The sequence below is a fragment of the Apodemus sylvaticus genome, chromosome 17, assembly GCF_947179515.1.
Source record: "Apodemus sylvaticus chromosome 17, mApoSyl1.1, whole genome shotgun sequence".
In the NCBI taxonomy this organism is placed as follows: domain Eukaryota; kingdom Metazoa; phylum Chordata; class Mammalia; order Rodentia; family Muridae; genus Apodemus; species Apodemus sylvaticus.
Genome location: NC_067488.1, coordinates 72,296,208 through 72,308,060, shown reverse-complemented (window position 1 = coordinate 72,308,060; position 11,853 = coordinate 72,296,208). Strand labels below are relative to the sequence as shown.

Below are 11,853 nucleotides of genomic sequence, written 5' to 3'. Positions count from 1 at the left end.
AGTGGGGGTGAGGTATAGGTACCTGTCCCCGTGGAGTGGACACATCTCTTCTGCCTGCCTCCCTTGACACAAGCAGCGCCCCCTTGTGGTGGAGACACCCTCAGGCAGAGCTCTCTGCCTCCAGCCTCTGCCCTCTACCCCAACTTGAGTTTCTTTGTCAAATAATCAGCAGCCTCTCCTAATGGAGGTCTCAAGAGATGGGAGCCACCTGCGGTCTACAGGAAAGGGAGACCAGGTGTTAGGCTGGGCAGGAGAAAGACTGAGCCAGACAGACACAGGCCACGGCAGAGGAAGGACTGAATTCCAGAAGGGGCAGGCAGGAGGCACTGCTGGGCTGCAACCAGCCCAGGGCCTGGGCACAGGGCCCTGGAGGAGCAGCCCTACCCAGGCACCACTACAGGCCACCCTGGTCAGGAGATCTCGTTGCCAAAGACCTCCAGCACAAGGGGTGTGAGCTTCATGCTATTCTCCGGCTGGAAGGAGAGGGACCGGTACTGTTTGGAGTGCTCCTCGTTGAGGCTTCGCAGGTCAGCCAACTTCTGGATCATCTTGGCGTAGAGCTGGTGGCTGCCCGGGGGTGGGTGGCGGCAGCGGATGTAGGTCTGCAGCGTGTTGGAGAGGCGGTCCTGAATGGCTTCAACCAGCTTGGCGTCCTGTACACCAGGTCGGTCTGTGTCACAGGGGATGGAGCGAGACACAGGAAGCTCACTGTTCAGTCTCGCAGTATCAATCACCCAGGTACCCCCTGTCAGCACCTTCCCCTCCCCCTCCCCCTCCCCCATGATGTCCCCTGCATTTGGCACCGAGTCCTTTTGTGGGCTCATCTGGTCCTGTCCCCACCTCATCCCACTCCTTCTGTCTCTAGGTTCAGTCCTTGTTTTGGTGTTCAGCTACCTCCCACTCTGGCTAACCGAGTTTGCCTGGAAACCGCCTCTTGTCTTTTCCCTTACCCACTGGTTATCACGGAATGGACTTGAAGCTCTTCCTGAAGAAGGCTGTTCCCGATAACCCTCCATCTCCATGCCCCAAGATCTCTCCCTCTGGTAGCATCTTCATATTCAAAACTCTCATTATAGTGCAGACGGCTCCATGCTGGGATTTGTTTTCCCCTAGCTCACATGGGAGAGAAGTCTATCTTTTTTCCCATGACTCCCTGTGCCTTGCCCAATGTCTGGCCATAGTAGGTGCTCAGTAAATCGTTACTGGACAGCAGGAGGGAAGCCGATGTCTGTCCCTTGGGCCTTCAACCGTGGCATTCTTGGCTATAGGCCACTAGTTTGTCCCCTGTGTGCACATGGTCCAGGCTGAGTCAGGGTGCTGTCCTTTGGGCGTTATCATCAATACAACATCTCCAAGACCACAACAACTTCCTTCTCGGTCTTTCCCCCTTTGGGTCACATCCCACAGCCTCCAAAGCCAACCCAGGCAGAAGCATCTATTACTCCCCGAGGATCTGCGCCCCGCCTCCGAGGAACCTCAGGAGACTGGAAAGTTCGTCTGAGGTCACACAAGAAGCGAGCCTGAGCATTGGGAACACCCAAGTCCTATGAATGGCTGTGGAACCCTGCTCATCTGGTTCCTCAAAGTCCCATGAATCACCTCAGCCTCCATAAGACAAAGCCACATGTGTTGGGCGACCCCGCCACATGCCTCCTGGGCTACATGAACCCAGCAAAGTGAGCATTTCCTTGTTTCCTTATCACTTCTCTGGTTCGCTCCTCCTCAGACTGCCCTGTTGACTCCGAGCAGATCTCTGTCACTCACAGTCCCCACTGTCTCCCAGGTCTCTCAGCCTCCCCCTTCTCCCCCGTACCTGGGGAGACAATGCAGATGGCCATGAGAAGGACGTGCTCTTCCTCGTGTAAGTTCAGCTTCTTCAGCCCCACCTGGAACTTTATGAGGGGCTCAATCAGCTCCAGGGTGTGCCCAGCTGTGAGAGAGAACGGCCAGGGTGAGGTAGAGACATCCGCCCTACCCGAAACCACCCCTGGCACTACCCCTTCCGCCCTCTGTTGAGGCCAGGCCCACTCCCCTTCCAGGTATCTAGTCAAACCCCCACAAGTCTAGAGGCAGGAGAGAGGCAGCGTCTGGGAGCTGGAGGAAGTATAGATGGAGTCCCCCCCTCACCTTTGGCGACATCAGTGACGTCATACTTGTATTCTTGGCTGCCACAGTCCCAGGACATGTCATCCATGGTGAAAGACTGGTTGGATCGCAACATGATCACCTCAATGGCACTTGACTTAAGCAGGACAATCTGGTCATCGGAGGTGAGATCCCTGTTAGGGAAGGCGGGCAGGGAGAAGTCAGGCAACCAGGTAGTGTTTGGACAGGGCTACACCAGATGGCTGACCAGCGTGTGTCTGGCTCTTCCATCAAGGGCTCCAGCCTGGATGGAACGGGAAAGAAGGTATTTGGAGGGAGAGACCCCAAGGCTGTCCCAGTAGCTCAGTGACGGACGGACAACTGAAGCTATCACGGACGGGGTGGGGGATGGGGGGACAGCCAAAGGAAGTTCCCTGTGTTGTAGCACACAGCACAGGTTTGCAAAAGGTATAGCTAGAGCCACAGTCAACACCTCTGTGTTTCCAGTTGTGTAGTCCTCCTCAATAGCAATCTTAGACAATTCTGTCTCCAGGACACCTCATGAGCCCTTGGCTTCTTCTTCTTTAAGATTTATTTATTATTATATGTAAGTACACTGTAGCTGTCTTCAGACACCCCAGAAGAGAGAGTCAGATCTCATTATGAATGGTTGTGAGCCACCATGTGGTTGCTGGGATTTGAACTCAGGACCTTCAGAAGAGCAGTCAGTGCTCTTAACCACTGAGCCATCTCTCCAGCCCGAGCCCTTGGCTTCTTAACCTCCATGATCACACTAGGACTACTCTGTCTCAGAGCTCCATTACGCTTTGGTTTGGGTGTACGTGTATGTGCGAAGGCCAGAAGTTGATGTCCAATGTCTTCGACTGAACGTTGTGTTTGGAGATAGGGTCTCTTGCTGAAGCCAGAGCGGACTGTTTCAGATCGACTACCTGGGCAGTGAGGTGAGCCGTGGGCCTCTACTTGCCTCTCTAAGCTAGCGCTGGGGTTATAGATGCAAACGGCCACATTTGGCCTTAAGTGGGGTTCGGGGATCTGAACTCAGGTCCTCACAAATACAAAACACACACTTGATCTCCTGAGCTGTCTCCACAGCTGAGGTGGCTTGAAGGAGAGCGACCCCCACAGGTCATATGTTTGAATGCTTAGTCCCCAGGCGTGGGGCTGTTTGGGAAGGATGAGGGGTGTGGCCCTGGTGGAGTTAGTGTGGTCTTGTCGGAGGGTGTGTATCCCTGGGCAGGTGGGCACTGAGGTTTAAAGAGCCCAAAGCAGACTCAGTGGTTCGCTCCTGTTGCCTGTGCATCGGGATGTGAAGCTCTTAGCGGCTTCTCGGGTGCCGCCCACGTCTGCTTCCTGCCACGATGATCATGGACTGGCCTCTGAAACTGTAAGCCAGCCCCGCCTCCCCAGTCAAATGCAAGAGTTGTCCTGCTCATGGAGTCTCTTCGCAGGAACAGAGCAGTAAGACAATGGCCCTCCATGGTTTGTGCAGCTGGAATCCCAGAGTCTCAAGTCTTTCACTGGCTTTCCTATTGCCGCCGCCACAGGGCAATGTTAGTCTTGAGCCCGAGATCCTCCCGGGAAGCAAACGACCCAAGATCAAGTCGACTCTATAGTGTGGCTGGGGCGCTCTGCATCCAATCTCGAGTACTCCTCCACATCACGCCTCCGATGGTGCAGAGCCTCAGCTGGGAACAAGTCTTCCCTTCAATTTTTTTTAAAATTACATTATTTGTCTTGTGTTCATGTGGAGGTGCGTGTGCGTGAGCCACAGCATGTGGGTGGATGCCAAAGAACAGCTTGGGAGAAACTGCTCTTCCTCAGCCGCGTGGGACCCATGGATTACTTAGGTGTCCCGGTTGACGGCAGCAAGATCCTTTATCTTTTAAAGCATCTCACTGGGCTTAGAAACACCTTCTTTTAACACCCCATCACATCTTGCCGGCCTGAAACCGGAGCCCTGGCCTGCGGCATCCCAGCCTCCAGAGATCTGATTTTCTTCCCATCACCAGTGCGAATGGATGGTGCCCGCTCACCTTTGACCTCTCCCTTCTGGTCCTTGCCTCTGTCTCTGCCTGTTTTGTGCTCTGAACACCTGTGTTCTATGTAGCCCAGCTCGGCTGGAGATTCCTCTGCCTCCTGAGGGCTGGGGCTGCAGATCCTAGTTCTAACTTTTGTTTGTAGACTACTAAGAGCCAGCACCAAGTCCTAACTGCCTTATTGTTTTCCCCACAATGCTTACTGAATACTGGATACAAGATCAATAAACAGGTTGGTGTGACAAGAGGCCAATCTTGTGAGTCAGGAGCTGGGCTAGTCTGAGCACAGCTGGGGGTGGGGAGCCAGCTGATGGGCCAACTTGCTTCTGGCTTTCCCTCCTTTCCTTTCCCGACTGTCTAGACTCCTCCGTAGGAGTCTCCTGGAGACAGAGTAAGACACTTTCTGCAGCACCTCAGTATGTAAATGCAGGAAACAGTTGACGGTAGGAAGCGGACGGCTTCCACGGCTAGAGGAAGGGCCAAGGGTCAGGACTGGGAAAGGGCACAGATACGCGACATTCGGGAGGCTCCGACCAAAGACTTGGTGGACGACTGTGCCTGGAAAGCTGTACATTTCTCCAAGAGCCAAGCTCACAGCCTCTGGACCCAACTGTGAGGCTGTTCTATAGCCCCTGGTTCACAGCCTGTCCTGCCTGTCCCTATCCCATAGGATTGTACACTTGTGAATGTTCTAGCAGCACACTAAACCTCTACTCACTCTGTAGACCAGGCTGGACTCAAACTCAGAAATCTGCCTGCCTCTGCCTCCCAAGAGCTGGGAATAAAGGTGTGCGCCACCACTGCCCGGCTGATTTATTTATTTTATGTATGTGAGTACTCCGTCACTCTTTTCAGACACACGGTTTTCAGAAGAGGGCATTGGGCTCCATTACGGATGGTTGTGAGCCACCATGTGGTTCCTGGGAATTAAACTCAGGACCTCAGGAAGAGCAGTTAGTGCTCTTAACCACAGAGCCATCAAAATAATTTGATTTTTTTCAAAAATGTATTTGTTATTACTATTACTGTTGTGAGGGGGTGTGTGCACATGTGCTATGGCATTCTTGTAGAGGTCAGAGGGACACTGTTGGAGAATCAGTTCTCTCTTCTCTCCTTCCACCACGGATTCTGGGAAATTGACCCCAGGGCACCAGGCTTGGCTGAGAAGCACTTTTACCGCTGAGCCAGCTCACCAGTCCTGACTTTTTTTTTTTAAGAGAACTACAGTGTCCTACTTTTATTGTTGCCAAACAGATTAACAATATGGTATCTAAATACTCAATGCACATTAAAAAAGTAAAAACTAACTGGTGTAGTGATAGCATTCAGGAGACTGAAATAGGGGGAGTTTGAGTCCAGCTTGGGCTACGTAGTAAGTTCCAGACCAGCCAGAGCATCAAAGTGAGATGCCCTGACGCAAGCAGGCAGCAGGCAGGCAGCAGACAGGCAGCAGGCAGGCAGGCAGCAGGCAGGCAGGCAGGCAGGCAGCAGGCAGGCAGCAGACAGGCAGCAGGCAGGCAGGCAGCAGGCAGGCAGGCAGGCAGCAGGCAGGCAGGCAGCAGGCAGGCAGGCAGGCAGCAGGCAGGCAGGCAGCAGGCAGGCAGGCAGGCAGGCAGGCAGGTAGCAGGCAGCAGGCAGGCAAGCAGCAAGCAAGCAATAAACCTAGCCAACAATAAACGAAGCTATTGCGGCTTCCATCTGAGCTTTTATGAAATCTCGCGGGAATGGAAAAAGCTTAGTTCGTGGTGGGTAGGCTGTATCCTGTTGCAACACACGAGGCATCTTGGCCTCTTCTCATTTCTGCACCTCCATCTGACTGCGAGCAAGGGCTTTGTTCTACTTAGAACTGATGAGCAGTCAGGCCTGCTCCTTGAAAGGAGATTTCAATAGAAGCAGTGTCTCTTGTGATCCAGGCTACCGCTGCGAGAGAAACCTACCAGGACCCCACATTACACCCACAGCTGGGAAATGCAGGGACCCCACATTACACCCACAGCTGGGAAATGCAGGGACTTTCTAACCATGGTTCCAAGAAACTGGGAAGGGAGCCAGCCCTGCTATGGCAAGTAGTAAGGCAGGGCTCAGCTGCGGGCTGGCTCTTCCAGTAGTATTCACAGCTATAGCCACTTCTGGGTACCTGAGGTCCTCCCTGGAACTCTGTGGCTGTCTGGCCAGCCCCTCCCTGCCTGTCTTCCCACGGTATTGTACCTCCAGCAAATTTCCAGCAGAGTTCTTATCTCTTGACAGTCATTGTTTACAAGTCTATCTCTCCCATCAGTCCCTGAATCCCTGGAGGCCAGCGATGATCTTCTAATCAACTTCAATCCCCCACGGTTTATACAAGAAAGCTGCTGAACGGAAGGATAAACCACTGTGCGGAAAGAGCCTAGGGTGAGGGAGCATCACGATCTCCAGCCTGTGAGTGGAGGAGTCCTCAGAAATGGAAGTGGGCTGCAGGAATTTAGCTTACGAGGGGGGCTTAAACAGCTGCTATCATGTGCCCTACTGCGCATGCTCCGCCAGTATCCGCGGCTGCGCATCCTGCCAACACCACATCCTCCACGCACTTCTTTTGAAGCACTAAGAGAGAGGTTTGTGGGTGAGCTGGAGTAGACTGGAGGGTGGGAGGTAGGATTGGGGAGTAGAGCCAAGGGTGCGCTGCTGTGCCGTGCAAGCCCAGAAGAGTCTATCGAGTCGTGCCCTGGCTTGGTCCTGTGCCCATGCTGGAGTCTCATCCCATCCCCACTCCCCTCACCCACACAGAAGTCTCATCCCGCCTCTCCCCACCTGTCTCCCTCGCCTTCGGGCAACAAGATCAAAGTTGCCAGGGATGCAACTCCTGTTCTCAGAAAAACACAATTCCTTTAGTGTGGAAACCGCAGACCCGGAGAGCTGCCGGGCTGGCTCCAGTCCAGGGCCAGCAGCCCTTCTGTCTGGTCTGGGTATCTACATTTCTACACTTCCAGAGCTCCCGGCAGGGCCTGGTCCATTTTTGTTACAAAACAGCTTGCTCTGAAACTTCTCAGGCCACGCTGAAGAAAGCGAAGCCAATCTAAGGGGGTTTAGCATGCCTTTAGCCCACGTTGCATCAATACCTGGGTGGCTTTAGCCATAATTACAGTGCTAAGCTAGTGAACCCTGTGGGGACGTGGAGCCTGAAAGGAAAGGAAGGAGTAGATTGCTCGGCCTTGGAGAGAGAGTGGAGGAGAGCTGAGGTATGGGAAGGAAACAAGCCGGGGTGCTCGGGAAGGGTGGGCGTTGGGTGGCCTGAGGTAAAGATGTTTTTCTGTGTATTAAATAATGGCTGCCTCTACCTCTTCCAAACTGCAAACTTTGGCATATAGAGGGGGTCTCAGGGGCCACCTGTCTGCCCTCTCCCACACTACAGTGAGGAAAGATGAGTGAGAGGAGAGGAGAGCTCCTCAGAATCAGGTGGAAGCCAGCTGCTGCCAGACGGACTTCAGTACCTTGGAGTGTTTTGATTCCAATTATTTACACAAAACACAACTTTGGAAGACATGGAGTTTGCAGATAGCAGCAAGAAGGAGCTGGAACTCGTGCTAAATAAAATGTGTTGACTGTTCCACAGCAAGGCTCTGAGGGCAAACCAGGCCTCATCCCACAAAGGAGCCTTGGTGGGCCCAGCTGCCTGATAGCAGATCCTGTTGCCACAGCTGAAGGTGCAGTGTGCGTGTGCCTGTGTGTGTGTGAGACTGTGTATCTCTGTGTATGTGTAACTGTGTGTCTGTCTGTATGACTGTGTGTCTCTGTGTGTCTGTGTCTATATGTCTGTGTGTGTGTGTGTCACTGTGTCTGTGTGACTGTATGTCTATGTGTCTCTGTGTGTCTGTGTCTCAGTATGTGTGTCTCTGTGTGCATGTGTGTCTCTGTGTGTGTCTGTGTGACTGTGTCTCTCTCTATGTGTGTCTGTATGTATCTGTGTGACTGTGTGTCTCTATGTGTGTGACTGTGTCTGTGTGACTGTATATATCTGTGTGTCTGTGTGTCTCTCTGTGTGTGTGACTGTGTCTGTATGGCTGTATATGTCTGTGTGTCTGTGTGACTATGTGTCTCTGTGTGCATGTCTGTGTGACTGCGTGTCTCAGCACTGCTTGTCATGTTTCTCTTCCAGTGTCAGTCACTGATCCCTTCGGAGTTGGTGAGAGGTATAAAGCAACACTCAGGCAGTTGTCTCCTGTCAGACACCTGCTGGGAGGTGCTGTGTTAGCTCTGTGGTAATCATTGTTGAGAGGATGGTTGTGGTACTTTAGACAAGAATTAACTGCTTTCCCTCACAGTGGGGGCAGAACCATGAAAGTTACCTCCTCTTAGTTTCTATCCAGAGGTGGCCATTGTTAAATCACTTCCAACTCCCAGGACCCAAGCCCAGGCCCTAGTTCAGTGTTTGGGAAGTAGTCTGGTCTCAGCTATTGCTACCATGGGAAGTGATAACCACATTGCTCTGTGTTGACTGACTTCTGACTTCTTCCTATTTCTTGACCACATTATGTATGGGTTTTATAGAAATGTACCTAATGAACTTTTGGAAACAGTGGAGATATTAAGTATACATAAGTATAGACCTAACCATATTTCGATATATATTAAAAGTGATAATATTGCATTGTTTTAAGAATATTTAACACTGCATGGATATTCAGATATAAATAACATGCATGCCATTATCTTTTATATGATATATGTTTATTTTATTTATATTATATTTATTATATTTTTATAGTTATATATTACATATAATATATAATTAATAATATAAAATATTGTATATTGTTATATTATTATGACATATTTGTGTTATATATGTATATACACATATATAAACACACATATAATTATATTCTTATAATATATAATATTTAATAATATAAATATAAGTGCATGCATATATATACATATGTATATATATATATATATATATATACACATATATATATATGGTGTCTGTGTGTGTGCAGGTCTCTGTGTGTATGCTCATATGTGTATAGACATATGTGTGGGCATGTGTATGGAGGTCAGAGGTCATCACTATGTACCCCACTTGACTGCTCATAACTTTATATATTGAAGCAAGGTTCCCTGAGCCCCAGAGCTGGCTAATGTAGCTAATCCAGGTAGCCAGCTTACCCTGAGGATCCCCTCTGCCTCTGAATGCTGGAATTTGTACCATGCTAGCCTGGATTTTTTTTTTTAATCTTTATGTCTGGGTATTTTTGCCTGGGTGTACATGTTTACCACATGCATGCAGCACCTGTGGAGGCCAAAAGAGGGCACTGGACATCCTGAAACTGGAGTTACAGACAGTTGTAAGCTATCCTGTAGGTGCTGGGAACTGAACTTGGGTCCTTCAGAAGAATGGTCTCAAGCCAGCTCTGCAGTCCTGACCTGGATTTCTTTATGTGGGCATTCAGGATCTGGACTCTGGTCTTCATGCTTATACAGCGAGCGCTCTTAACCACGGAGCCATCTCCCCAGCCCAAATGCAATTATTATTGAAACAAACTGACAAAATGGGGAAATCTGTGTGAATGAGTCCATACAGCAAGGTGCCTACTGTAGTAGATTCTTAGTATCTACCTATTTTGGTAAGAAGGCTTAGCATGATCAGGACATGGTAAGAAGGCTTAGTATGATCAGGACATGGTAAGAAGGCTTAGTATGATCAGGACATGGTATTTTGCTACAAATTTGAGGAAAGAATGTCCTGGTCACGTATGCCAGTGAACTTGCCGCCATTTTTCTAGGATTCCTGATTTATTTCATAAGTCCAGAAGTCCTATACGTTGTTTTCACTGTTACTTCATCCTGGCCTCAGAAGTGTGTGTGCAGGATAGAAACTAAAGGGATAATGTAAGGACTGCAAGCCAGAGGAATCAGGTGGGAGCCAGCTTTGAGGAGCCAGGGGTCCTTGGGCTGGTTCTGACATCATAAAAAGATCTTAGGTGGGGCCATGAGACCTCAGTGGGATTTCATTTCATCATCCAGGAAGTGAGCAGTGGAGTTCCTCTCAGGATTAGCTCTCCACACAACCCTGGGCAGCTAAAGCATCCCCTGGCCTGGCCCAGGGGTTCCCGCTAGGCACTCGGGGTCGGCCTGAGGCTGTGTGTGGAGGAAGCCGTGGAAAGCTGACAAGCACCTTCCAGGTCCGTGTAGGATTCCCACAGTTCTCCACACCAGAGCAAGAGCTTCTTACCTGAATCCTGGGATCATCTTGGCAAAGCCGATGACCTTTTGGATGCTGTAACTGACCAGGTCAGCCAGGTGGGGCAGCATTGAGAGAGGAGACAGGTCCAGGGTCACAGCCGGATCATCAGAATCCTCTTCATTCAGGTCCAGATTCAGGCTGGAAAAGCTGGCTGGTTCCATCATGTCTGGGCATGAGGAGGAAAGACGGGGAGCTACTGAAGGACACGGGGCCAGGCCCTACTGTGAGAACCCTGTGTGCCTTAGAGGCTGTCAGCTGAGGAGCCAATGGTTACTGCCTTCTCAGGGTCTGTTCCTCCCCAAGTTCCCTCAGGGTCTCCCCCCACCTCTTATTTTGGATGTTTTAGGCAGTCAATTCAAGGAGCCAGAGATACTCAGGGAAAATAAAATCCTACATAGCTATAACTTTGTAAAGCATGCAGTTCCCACTAATCTCAATTTAAAAATGTGTTTGGGACCCTTCACCCCACAGGGCAGCACGCTCCCCTCTGTTATAATCAAGTAAATACAAGGGAGAGGATGTCTATATTTTTCCAACCATACTCTGGGAGCAAACATAAACTTGATGCTGGTATTGTAAAGACTGAAGCATCAGAAGCTCTTTTGCAGTGATGGATGCTACTGAAGACATATAGTGGTGCAGGTAATCTAAAAAGCAATTTGAAACTTGGAGTGAAAAGCCTCTATCTGCTGGTGTGCGTGCCTGTAACATTGTAACATTGGTTCTCAGGAGGTGGAGACAAGAGAGATGGGTGGATGGACCAGACTGTCAAAGCCTTTCTTTCTTTCTTTCTTTCTTTCTTTCTTTCTTTCTTTCTTTCTTTCTTTCTTTCTTTCTTTCTTTCTTTCTTTCTTTCTTTTTTTTTGACAGTCTTAATCTATAGCCCTGGCTGACCTAGAACTCACTATGTAAACTAGGCTGACCTTGAACTCACAGGGATCTGCCTCCTACCTCTAGCATCTAGGTGCCATGATTGTGTGTCCAAACACATGCGCGCACGCGCACACACACACACAGAGACTTTTTTGATGCTTCAATCTTTACAAATACCAGCATCAAGTTTATATTTGGTTCTAATGTATAGCTGGAAAATGTAATTATCCTCTTTCTTGTAGTTACTTGATCATGACAGAGGGGAGCTCGGTGCCCCATGGGTTAAGGGGTCCCAAACACACACAGAGGGAGACAGAGAGACACACAGAAACACACACACACACACACACACAGAAAGCGGGTGGCTGGCAGACAGGCAGACAGACAGAGGGGGGAAGAGAGAAAGAGTGCTAGCAATATCACAGTTGTGTAGAGTAATCCAAGTTCCGTGCATTCATTATAAGAAAAAAAAAAGGGAATAAATATTTACCCAAGAGAAAAACTAAAAGACTAGGAACCAATCTAGATATTCAACAGTAGGGGCTTTCGACTTATTATTATATTTTACAGTACTATTCAGTCTTTTAAAACTTTAGTTTATAAAGTTTTAAAAAT

The 11,853-nt window shown here is 49.8% G+C and overlaps 1 protein-coding gene across 1 annotated transcript in view; it reads right to left on the bottom strand.

Annotated features, from left to right (window-relative positions):
- Window positions 1-280: 280 nt before the first annotated feature.
- Window positions 281-11,853, bottom strand: part of Vdr (vitamin D receptor) — a 52,563-nt gene continuing 40,990 nt past the window's right edge. The window contains exons 7-10 of the mRNA XM_052161004.1: window positions 10,354-10,531; window positions 2,128-2,279; window positions 1,814-1,930; window positions 281-670 (exon numbers count right to left, since the gene is read on the bottom strand). Coding sequence (XP_052016964.1) covers window positions 411-670; window positions 1,814-1,930; window positions 2,128-2,279; window positions 10,354-10,531 — 707 coding nt within the window. The 3' untranslated portion in view covers window positions 281-410. The remainder of the gene's footprint in view (window positions 671-1,813; window positions 1,931-2,127; window positions 2,280-10,353; window positions 10,532-11,853) is intronic.